Below are 12,469 nucleotides of genomic sequence, written 5' to 3'. Positions count from 1 at the left end.
TGGGTTCAGAGCTGGTGCAATTGGTAGCCTGTGGGAGGTTTGGCTTGGTGAATAAGAGGAAGAAGGCAAGCAGCAGAGGCAACTGAATGGTTGATCTCAGTCTTCATGATAAATAAGTCCATGAGTTCCTCACTAATTGTTGGAGGTGAAGGTGGAAAGGGCAGGGGTGAAAGTTTAATGACACAGTTGGTAGTGAAAGAAAGACGATGGGTTATCTTTTCTCTCGAGGATGATTATGGAGAAGTAGGTAGCGTTGGCAGACGAAAGTGAGGCCGGATAGCACCTGTTGTTAGGATCAAGTGAGGAGGGTTCACAAGGCTTCCCTTCTATCCTTCCTCTTCATTTGACCGCAACAGGGTTTATTCCTTTTTTAAAATAACAGTGGATGTGCTTACCACTTCAGTGAGTGTTTTACCTTTTGTCTTTGTTGTGATTGTAATAGAACCAATCAGACAGGTGATTTTGAGTTTAAACAAGAAAGAGGTGAGTAAAAGCAAAATACTGCAGATGCTGGAAATCTGAAATAAAAACAAGAAATGCTGGAAATACTCATCAGGTCTGGCAGCATCTGTGGAGAGAGAAGCAGAGTTAACGTTTCAGGTCAGTGACCCTTCTTCAGAAGAAAGAGGTGAGTTTATTCTTAAAAGTCTAAACCTGATCTAAATAAAATAATAAAATTATGCTACACTTCCAGGCACACACGCACTCAAATCTCACACACACACATTACAGAGTGTTGAGGAATGGCTTTGTGTTGTATTAGAGTCCTGAATTTGGGATTTTTTTCTCCCTGCTGCTCTCACATGCGTTCAAGTCCTCAGAAGAAGGAATTTTCCTCCACACAAGATCAGGGGGCAGGTTGTTCAGCCTTGCCCGTCTAAGAGCGAAGTCCAAAGTACGGAAAGTCCTCATCAGGGAATTCATCGAGTCTCATCGACAGGTTTGCGGCTGCCTGCAACGAATTTGGCCTAACCATCAGCCTCAAGAAAACGAACATCATGGGACAGGATGTTAGAAATGCTCCATCCATCAATATTGGCGACCACGCTCTGGAAGTGGTTCAAGAGTTCACCTACCTAGGCTCAACTATCACCAGTAACCTGTCCCTAGATGCAGAAATCAACAAGCGCATGGGAAAGGCTTTCACTGCTATGTCCAGACTGGCCAAGAGAGAGTGGGAAAATGACGCACTGACACGGAACACCGGATGTATCAAGCCTGTGTCCTCAGTACCTTGCTCTATGGCAGCGAGGCCTGGACAACGTATGTCAGCCAAGAGCGACGTCTCAATTCATTCCATCTTCGCTGCCTCCAGAGAATACTTGGCATCAGGTGGCAGGACCGTATATGCAACACAGAAGTCCTCGAGACGGCCAACATCCCCAGTTTATACACACTACTGAGTCAGCGGCGCTTGAGATGGCTTGGCCACGTGAGCCGCATGGAAGATGGCAGGATCCCCAAAGACACATTGTACAGCGAGCTCGCCACTGGTATCAGACGCACCGGCCGTCCATGTCTCCGCTCTAAAGACGTCTGCAAACGCGACATGAAATCCTGTGACATTGATCACAAGTCATGGGAGTCAGTTGCCAGCGTTCGCCAGAGCTGGCGGGCAGCCATAAAGGCGGGGCTAAAGTGTGGCGAGTCGAAAAAACTTAGCAGTTGGCAGGAAAAAAGACAGAAGTGCAAGGGGAGAGCCAACTCTGTAACAGCCCCGACAAACAAATTTTTCTGCAGCACCTGTGGAAGAGCCTGTCACTCTAGAATTGGCCTTTATAGCCACTCCAGGCGCTGCTCCACAAACCACTGACCACCTCCAGGCACTTAGCCATTGTCTCTCGAGATAAGGAGGCCAAAGAAAAAAAGAGAGAGAATGAGAGAGTCCAGAACAAATAACAATACTACACCGTCTGTGCTGTCTGGTGACTTTAATGGTATTCGGATTGAATTTGTGGTCCTGAGGTTCTGCGTTGGTAGTTGTTCTTGGAGACAGTTGAACAGAGGGCTTCCTTCTTGGTGTCTTTGTCTTGGATCTAGCAGCTTTGCATGCCCCACCAGGCCTTCTGGAGTGAGAGAGACAACTCTTCTGGCATCTGCCCAGATTGAATCACTGGCTTGTCTGCTTGTCCAAGGGAAACTCATCACTTTCAGATGGATGGGCAGATGGTCACATGTTTGTCGGTGTATTCTCTGGTACCTTCTAATGAGATTCAAGTTTAGGATTTTCCACCTCTCAAGCCTCATGGTGTCATTGTGTTCCCCTGGAGGGGTTTGTTCTTTCAGTGTTAATGTCCCAGGATGGCTTTGAATGTCTTGCTAATGAAAGCAATCTCAGGTAGCTCAATCAATAGGGCAAGCAATTGTTTTGGTTGCAGGCTAATCAGACATGTATCTCCACTTTTGATGCCTTGGAATGTGCAAGATTTCAAATGCAAATGGTGGCGGCCATTTTTAGCTGTGGCAAAGTCGTTGTAAAAGTTGTCTGTAATATTCCAGCTTTCCTTGTTTAAGTTTAATGTGAGTTTCCAACCAATGAGTTAAAAGCCTCATTTGGCATAGCCTGTTTTCTTGACAATGTGATGCAGCCAGATCTGGTAATAGATGGATAATCCAGTTGTTTGGCAAATACGCTTAAGTCTTCGCCTTTTGGACTTGGGGGGGGTGACAGTGGAAACCGTACCAGGAAGAACTGCCATGATGGGAGAAAGTAAAGGTTTTTCTAGGGAAAAGGTTATTAGCCGACAATTTTTGTGGACTCTTGCCAAGTAGGAGAGACTTTTCTGCTGGATTCAAAGATGAACAAACAGAATTCAAATCAACCATGTCACCAAGCTCTGAAGTTTCAAATGGCAAAAAAGCTCTGCTACTTATGAGTGCACAGTAGCATTGTGTGATATACAAAGCATTCTGTAGTGTGAAGCAGGCCAAGCCAAGTTAGCCTGATGCGTGCAGGTATGTTGTCTAGTGTGTTTCATTTATACAGTGTTGTGACCGAAAAATTGGAAGAAGAGTAATCTGGTGTCACTCTTGCGCAACTCTTTGTGCTCAGGATGTAACCTGGGCAATTTACTTCAAACTCAATGAATGTAAAATTTACATTGAGCCCTTGGAGCAGAAATGGGAACACAGAGGTGATGAAAACATGTTTATTGTAAAATGCAGAGATGTTGACTCTTATTTTCTGTATGTCTTTAACCACAGGTTCTGTGTCTATACTTGGAACAGAAGATGCAACTACTTGCCATCTGGTAGTTCTGCGACACACAGGTAATTAGAGATGCTATAAAGTGGTGCAGTTAAGCTATAAACTTGCATTTGTGATTAGAAGGTTAATTGCGTGAAACAGTGTGGATAGTTGTTTCCATTCGTAATTAGCCAAAATGGTTACGTTCTTTCCAGTTTCTGAAATTCTGCAGTTTTAAAGTTGAACACTAATCAGGGCGAGTAATGCATTTGGGATTTAATTTGGCAAATTATTAGATTTAAAAAAAAAAATAATTGTGTTATTAGCCTTGCTGGCAAGGCCAGAATGTTTGGCCTATCCTGAATTGCCCTTGAGAAAATGATGATTAGTCTTCTTGAACAGCTGCAGTCTGTGTGTTACAGGCACTCCCACAATGCTGCTAAGTAGGGAGTTCCAGGACTTTGACCGAGCAATGATGAATGAATGACAATCTATGTCCCAGTTAGTGTAGTATGTGACTTGGAGGGCAATTTGAAAGTAATGGTGCTGTCGTGCATCTGCTACATTTCTCCTAAGTGGTGGAGGTTGTGGGTTTAGAAGATTTTGCTGAAGAATTCCTTGGCTACTTCATGCATTGTCATAGAGTCATAAAGTTATACAGCACAGAAACAGGTCCTTTGGCCCATATCCTTGTATGCTATGGCGTTTCGAGTGCTCATCTAAATACTTCTTAAATGTTGTGAGGGTTCCTGCCTCTACCACCCCTTCAGGCAGTGTGTTCCAGATTCCAACCACCCTCTGGGTGAAATTTTTTTTCCTCAAATCCCCTCTAAACCTCCTGCCCCTTACCTTAAATCTATGCCCCCGGTTATTGACACCTCCACTAAGGGAATAAGTTTCTTCCTATATACCCTATCTATGCCTCTCATAATTTTGTATACCTCAGTCAGGTCCCCCCTCAGCCTTCTCTGCTCTAAAGAAAATAAACCTAGAGTATCCAGTCTCTCTTCATAGCTGAGATGCCCAGGCAACATCCTGGTGAATCTTCTCTGCATCCTCTCGAGTGCAATTGCATCCTTCCTATAGCGTGGCGACCAGAACTGTATATAGTACTCCAGCTGTGGCCTAACTAGCGTTTTGTACAGCTCTATCATAACCTCCCTGCTGTTATATTCTATGCCTCAGCTAATAAAGGCAGGTATCCATATGCCTTCCTAACCACCTTATCTACCTGTACTGCTGCCTTTAGTGATCTATGGACAAGTATACCAAGGTCCCTCTGACCCTCTGTACTTTCTAGGGTCCTACCATCCATTGTATATTCCCTTGCCTTGTTAGTCCTCCCAAAATGCATCACCTCACACTTCTCAGGATTAAATTCCATTTGCCACTGCTCCGCCCATCTTACCAGCCCATCTATATCGACCTGTAATCTAAGGCTTTCCTTCTCACTATTTACGACCCCACCAATTTTCACGTCATTTGCAAACTTACTGATCATACCTCCTATATTCTAGTCTAAATCATTAATGTACATTACAAAAGGCAAGGGTCCCTGCACCGATCCCTGCAGTACACCACTGGTCACAGGCTTCCAATCGCAAAAACAACCCTTGACCATCACCTGCCACTAAGGCAATTTTGGATCCAATTTGCCAAATTGTCCTGGATCCCATGGGCTCTTACCACCTTAACCAATCTCCCATGCAGGACCTTATCAAAAGCCTTACTGAAGTCCATGTAGACTACATCAACTGTTTTACCCTCATGTAACCGCCTCGAAAAATTCGATCAAATTGGTTAGACATGATCTCCCCTGCCAAAGCCATGCTGACTACCCTTGATTAATCCCTGCCTCTCCAAGTGGAGATTAACCCTGTCCCTCAGAATATTTTCCAGTAGTTTCTCTACTACTGATGTTAGACTCACCGGCCTATAATTACCTGATTTATCCCTGCTACCCTTCTTGAATAATGGCACCACATTCGCTGTCCTCTATTCCTCTGGCACTTCTCCTGTGGCTAGAGAGGATTTGAAAATTTGTGTCAGATCCTCTGCATTCTCCTCCCTTGCCTCACATGGCAGCCTGGGATACATCTCATTTGGGCCTGGAGATTTATCTACTTTTAAGCCCACTAAAACCGCTAATACCTCTTCCCTTTCAATGCTAATTTGTTCAAGTATATCACAATCCCCCTCCCTGATATCAACACCTACATCTTCCTTCTCCTTAGTGAACACAGATGAAAAGTAATCATTTAAAACCTCACCTACATCCTCCAGCTCCACATACAGATTGCCACTTTGGTCCTTAATGGGCCCTACTCTCTTTCCCTGGTTATCCTCTTGCCCTTGATATACTTATAAAACACCTTGGGATTTTCTTTTATCTTGCCTGCTAGTGTTTTTTTGCTTCGCTTTCCTAATTTACTTTAAGTATCCCTCTACACTTTCTATACTCCTCTAGGGCCTGCGCTGTTTTCAGCCCTCTGAATCTGCCATAGCCTCCTTTTTTTTTCCTTATCCAATCCTCTATATCCCTTGACATCCAGGGTTCCCTGGGCTTATTGGTCCTACCTTTCACCTTTACGGGAACATGTTGGCCCTGAACTCTCACTATTTCCTTTTTGAATGACTCCCATGACGTAGGCCTTCCTACAAGTAGCTGCTCCCAGTCCACTTTAGCCAGATCCTTTTTTATCATATTGAAATTGGCCTTCCCCCAATTCAGTACCTTTATTTCCAGTCTATCTTTGTCCTTTTCCATAACTACCTTAAATCTTAGAGTTATGGTCACTATCCCCAAAATGCTGCCCCACTGACACTTCCACCACTTGTCCTTCTCTTATAGGACTTTCTACATGCTGGCTCAAAAAGCTCTCCTGGATGCACTTTAAGAATTCCGCCCCCCTTTAAGCCTGTTGCACTAAGACTATCCCAGATAATATTGGGGAAGTTGAAATCCCCTATTATTATTATTATCCTATTATTTTTACACCTCTCTGAGATTTGCCTACATATCTGCTCCTCTATCTCTCCCTGACTGTTTGGAGGCCTGTAGTACACTCCCAGCAAAGCGATTGTCCCCTTTTTGTTTTTAAGTTCTACCCATATGGCCTGATCCATTGCATTCTGTAAATAGTACACACTACAGCCACAGTACACCAGTGATGGAAAGATTGGATATTTAAGCTATAGGTGGACTGCTTTGTCTTGGATGGTGTTGAGCTTATTGAGAGTTGTTGGAGCTGCAGCCATCCAGGCAAGTGGAGTGTATTCCATCAAACTCCTAATTTGTGCCTTGTAGGTTGTGGAGCGCTGCATCATAAAACATACAGAACTGTGTATAGAATTGGACTGTTTGGCTAATTGCAGGTAAATTAATAGTTGCGTGATTTGCCTGAGGATTTTTTAAAAATGAAGTGAAGCGGAGGTTGGTTTAAAAATAAATTTGATGGATGACTCCTTTATTGATTTTTATTTACTCTTTCATTTTCCCTCCATCTTCCAATCCTGCATCCAAGCTGTCTTTTGGAGATGGGATCTAGATGAGATAAAGTAGTACTCTAGTGTAATAGCTACTAATGTACTACAAAATATGGGTGGCGCAGTGGTTAGCACCGCAGTCTCACAGCTCCAGCGACCCGGGTTCAATTCTGGGTACTGCCTGTGTGGAGTTTGCAAATTCTCCCTGTGTCTGCGTGGGTTTTCTCCGGGTGCTCCGGTTTCCTCCCACAAGCCAAAAGGCTTGCAGGTTGGTAGGTAAATTGGCCATTATAAATTTCCCCTAGTATAGGTAGGTGGTAGGGAAATGTAGGGACAGGTGGGGATGTGGTAGGAATATGGGATTAGTGTAGGATTAGTATAACTGGGTGGTTGATGGTCGGCACAGACTCGGTGGGCCGAAGGGCCTGTTTCAGTGCTGTATGTCTAAACATAAACATTATAACTGGTCTTTCACATTGTATATTTTATGTCAGCACGATCACTTTCATGATAAAAAAAAATATATGAAATTTACTTGATTTGTATTTTCCCTACCTTCTCCTCCTGAAAACTGTTTGTTTGTTGTGGTACAACTGTATAAGAACTAATTGCTGTCTTCTACTTTGCCTCATGGCTGCTCTCTGTGTATGAACCTAAACAGTGGATCGACACAGAATGTATGCACAGAAGCAGGCCATTGGGCCTAACTGGTCCATACTTAAGCTTCCCACAAGCCTCCTTCCATTTTATTTCATTTAACCCTATCAGCATAAACTTCTATTCCTTTCTCCCTCGTGGTTATCAAGCCTTCCCTTAAATGCACCTTTACTATTCGTCTCAACTGCTCCTTGTGGTAGGGAGTTCCACATTCTAACCACTCTCCGGATAAAGAAAAATCAGAACAGGTTTTTCAACCATTGGTGGTATCCCAGTTGACTCTGATGCTGTACTTGCTCAATTCTATTGGATACACACACACGTTACTGGATAGCTCTCGACAATGGGAACCCTGGCTGAATTTTCCCTTCCACCCACTGCCCCCGTCCCTGTCATCTGTTTGAGTTCATAATTCTACTTGATGTGTATTTTAAGACTGGATAGTTTTATTACATTTACCCCAAATATCTTAGTTAAAACTGTAAATTCTGTTCTTTATGTGCATTATCTGAATTCATTTTTAGGGAGTGGGGCTACAAGTTTGGGACATTGTGATGGGTCAGATACAGAAATGACGGTGCCTTTAATGCTAAATGCTGTGAAGTCTTTGTCAGTAGGATGTGACTCTGGACGGTAAGCTCTCAGTGCACGACATGGTAAACTGCTAGAAAGGACAAAACTTCAGTTCACACCTCAAGTATTCCATCTGTTAGCTGCATCTTTAAACAATGAATAATGGTGATCTGTAGAATTCCATAAACATGTCAGCTTTGTATAATTGTGATCAGCATTGCCCTGGTTGTTACAATTTTCAGTTTTCAGTCTACCTGCTGGTATCATATTATGGTCTAGGAGAAAGAGCAGCCCTGTAGGAAAGATGGAAAATTCCAGCTTGGGGTGAGGGTTAAGATGTTGGGTGAACATTCAAAATACAAGGCTTCAAATAATCCATACCAAAATAATCAGTACCCACCCTGCACCCACTGAATTACATAAGGTGGGTGTGTGATGTAATCTTAACTGCTGAGGATGTGATGAAAGACAGGATCATTACAACATGTCCATGGGATTGCCCTGAAGTTAAGATTTTCTGGATTGATATTTTTGATTGGGTTTAAGACAGTTTCCTTATTTCTTCATCCTAAGCATTCTTAGTTACCCTGTCTCAGTAAGACTTTTAATCTTAGTATTGGCTAAGAGAGTTATTCAAAACACTTCAATGCATTTACGATATTGCTGAACATAGTGACACCCTTTCCTCCCAATGCAACAGTGCAAGGCAAGCTCAATAATGTGGACAAAGAGCTGCATTGCTGTGGGCCAAACACATTTTTACCAATCAGCAGCCAGGCCACGTATGAGTATAAGGTATAAGTTGGTGTAAATTTCCTTTTATGATGTGCATACAACATTGTCCAGACACACTCCTTGGATAATGTGTTAGTACAAGCAGAATTTCCAGGAGTCCAGGTGAAGAACAGCAAATCGTGCAGTTTTTTATATTCGAGACTAATAAAAGATTCATTTGGTTTTTAGCCTAGTCTTGTAAGTTTATTGTTTTATTCAGCTGAAGCTATTGAAAACACAGTAATTCTGTATAAAGCAGTAATTAACGCACTTGCATATCAGATTGAACATTGCAATTCCTTGATGCGCGCAAGGGCATGCATACAGTAATATCCTACATTGGTGTATAGGGTCAATTAGAAGTGTACCTCCTTTAGCAGCATTGTACTTTAGTTGTTAAGGCAGACTGTGAAGCAGGAATATTTGCAGATTTCGGCTCCCCTTAAGAAAAGGGACATTATTAATGGGAAGTCTTGGCATATTGTCATTAAGGAAGCAGTCTAGATTGCTTAGAATGTCCCCAGTCAAAGACCAAGACGGAATATCATCTGGGTTGTTTCATCCACATTTCTATTGTTCTGTACATTTATAATAAGACCACAATTACTGAGAAAATATATCCCCAAGTTTCTTTTTTCCCCTTGCTATCCTCAGGGAACATGGTGTGATTTACGGAATATTAATTTTATTCATTAAATCAATAGGATTTTCCAACCTAGATAAACATTTTCTTCCAAAAATGTTTGTGAAATGTTTGTAATTTTGTGTTTTAGATACGAAGTCCACCTTATAGGAGGATTCATTGATGAAAGGTCGTTGTCACACAAGCTCACTCTTAAACTTCTTAGTAGGTATAAATTTAATATTTTACTGTTGAGACATTTGGCAATTTGAAAATTTATGTATTCTAGTGCATCCCTTGTAATGTCTGTGGTGAAAAACAAAGAAAAGTTACCATATGATTGAAATTGTAAAAACACTGCTAATAAATGCTGTATCCTGATTCGTTTGCTTCCTTTGTTCTGTGGTTATCTTTCTGTTTTAAAAGACCACTATCTCCTGAGAAAATACATTTCTTAAGTTTCTTTTCTCCCCTTGTAGCTTCCCTCAGGGATATGGTGTGATTTTAAAGTGCCTCCCTACCTCTGTAACCTCCTGTAGACCTACAACCCTCTGAGAATGTTGCATTCCTCCAATTTTAGCCTTTTGTGCACCCCTCATTTCCTCCAACCCTCTTGGCCAAAGTGCCTTCAGTTATCTGGATCCAAAGCTCTGGAGTTCCTCCACTTCTCCCTCCTTTAAGAAGCTCCAAAAAGCCTATCTCTTTGATTAAGCTTTTGGTCACCTGTCATTTGGGTACGCCACTTAGAACCGAGATGAGGAGAAATTTCTTCACTCAGAGGGTGGTGAACCTGTGGAATTCTCCACCGCAGAAGGCAGTGGAGGCCAAATCATTAAATATATTCAAGGAGATAGATATATTTCTTAATGTCAAAGGGATCAAGGGATATGGGGGAAAAAGCAGAAACAGGGTACTGAATTAGACGATCAGCCAAGATCTTTTTTGAATGGCGGAGAAGGCCCGAATGGCCTACTCCTACTCCTGTTTTCTGTTTCTATATATCCTTATTCGGCTCAGTGTCAAATTCTGTCTGTTAATGCTCTTGTGAAGTGCCATGGGAAGTGGAAGCGGTCAGTGTTTTCAAAAGGAAATTGAATGAGCTGGTGAAGGAAATAAACTTGCAGGGTAACGGGGATCAAGCGGGGGAGTGGGACTGACTGGATTGCTCATCGGAGAGCTGGCATGGACTTGATGGGCCAAATGGCAGCCTCCTATGCCGTAAATGACTATCTTTTACCAAGTTAAAGATGCTGTATAAATGCAAATTGGAGTTGGGTTTATTTTGTTTCGTATTTTTCTTCTTGGATGATGTTCGCTGTGTCGCAGGAGACAGCAACAGCAGCTGGCACTCAGCAGTAGTTGGCACAGGATGCAGCATCCCTTACAATCTGAAGTGCACCTTTCTGCCCAATATCTAGTTAAATAATAGTGTGACCAGGAATCCAGAACATGGAACCTTTTGTTTCTTGTACTGGATGCTGTGACCTTGTATATGGTGCAACTCCATTCTCCTGGTGTAACATAATGTAGGCTAAGAGATACACTCGTGAAATGAAGCATACATGCAAACTAACAAACTTATTTTATATGTACATTGAAATTCATAAATTTCCTACCACTCCTTGTTCTTTTAAAATAATAAAACAGACTTGCTTGTCATTCTAGGTAAAATTTCACTTTTAGTTGACCACTAGAGAAACTTACTGTGACATTGGCAAGCTACTTTATACTTTTAATTGTCACTGAGCTGTGTTACACAAATAGCACATTAATGACTCATTTGTCAGAGAATTTCCAATGTTTTTAGAAACATATAATGTTTAGAAATTGCTCACTCAACTGTAACTCTTACATTTAATAATACTACAGACATTATGAGGTAGAGAGTTCCATTGTGTATTAAGCTGACATATGTTGTGTCACTAGCTTAATACTGCAGTTTATCACCTGGTTGTCTGATCTGTCTTTAGACATCCTTCAGAGCTCTGTTGGCAGACTAAAATAATTGCATCCAAGTGATCAGTCTCTTTAACCTTGTTGTAGTATATATTCATCATAGTCTTTTGTTTTCTACTACATTCATTTGTAGAAGCTTTCAACAGTCAGTCAGAGAACATTCATTTGGAAACCTACTGTTTAACAGGTAAATCAATTGTATTTATTGTGACTCTTTTTCACTGCTTTTCCTTGTAGTAAGGATGATGAACTGGAATTTGATTAAATCATTGTTATGAAACCCTTACTCGGTCATCTTGTTTTGATTAAAAATCTTGTCGTCTACTGTAAGATTGTTATAAGTTTAAACTGTTATTATTGTAGAGCATTCGCAGTTTCTCAGATACTGAAGCAGTCCATGTTTGCATTCAGTAAGACCTGGACGACATCCAGATTTGGGCTGATAAGTGGCAAGTAATGTTCGCATCAACAAGTGCCAGGCAATGGTCATCACCAACATGATTGAGCCTGACCACCTCTCCTTGACATTCAACGACATTATCATCGCTGAATCCCCTATCGCCAATATCCTTGGGGTCACCATTGACCAGAAACACAACTGGACCAGCCACAGAAATGCCTTGGCTACTAGAGCAGGTCAGAGGCTAGGAGTCCTGTGACCATTGACTCACCTCCAAACTTCCCAAAGCCTTTTCATCACAAGGGTCCAGTCATGAGGATTATGGAGTACTCACCACTTGTCTGGATGGATAAAACAACACGCAGGAAGCTGGTAACCATCCAGTACCAAGCATCTGTTTGATCAGCACTCTGTCTACCAGCTTAAACATCCACTCCCCCAACCATCGGTGTACAGTGGCTGCAGTGTGTACTTTCTATTGCAGCAACTCACCAAGGCTTCAGCTGCATCTCCTAAACCCGTGGCTTCTACCACCATAAATACAAGAGTAGTGGGTCCATGTTTTCTAATTCTGGAATATTTCGGTTCCGTCTTGTTCTCTTCACTTTTACCTTGCTCGGCACCAAGACAAAATGTAATGTTGTGCTCAATAGTAACACCAAAGCAAATGGATGTTTTTGCGTACATTTAACATGAGTTTTCATAATACTTTGTTCTTTTTTAAATTAACTAATGGAATTACCATATACCAGCATTTTACTCTGCATTACTTATCCCGATGATGCACATCCTCTGTGATGTTAGGGTTGGTCTC

General features: G+C 42.0%; 1 protein-coding gene across 1 annotated transcript in view; it reads left to right on the top strand.

Moving 5' to 3' along the window:
- Nucleotides 1-12,469, top strand: part of ntan1 (N-terminal asparagine amidase) — a 28,197-nt gene that overhangs the window by 13,029 nt on the left and 2,699 nt on the right. Inside the window, exons 3-6 of the mRNA XM_068056235.1 lie at nucleotides 3,205-3,270; nucleotides 7,855-7,963; nucleotides 9,451-9,524; nucleotides 11,389-11,442. Coding sequence (XP_067912336.1) covers nucleotides 3,205-3,270; nucleotides 7,855-7,963; nucleotides 9,451-9,524; nucleotides 11,389-11,442 — 303 coding nt within the window. The remainder of the gene's footprint in view (nucleotides 1-3,204; nucleotides 3,271-7,854; nucleotides 7,964-9,450; nucleotides 9,525-11,388; nucleotides 11,443-12,469) is intronic.

Source organism: Heterodontus francisci, chromosome 24 (assembly GCF_036365525.1).
Source record: "Heterodontus francisci isolate sHetFra1 chromosome 24, sHetFra1.hap1, whole genome shotgun sequence".
Classification (NCBI taxonomy): Eukaryota; Metazoa; Chordata; class Chondrichthyes; order Heterodontiformes; family Heterodontidae; genus Heterodontus; species Heterodontus francisci.
The sequence above is the reverse complement of the archived record's forward strand: the minus strand, read 5'-3'. Positions and strand labels throughout refer to the sequence as shown.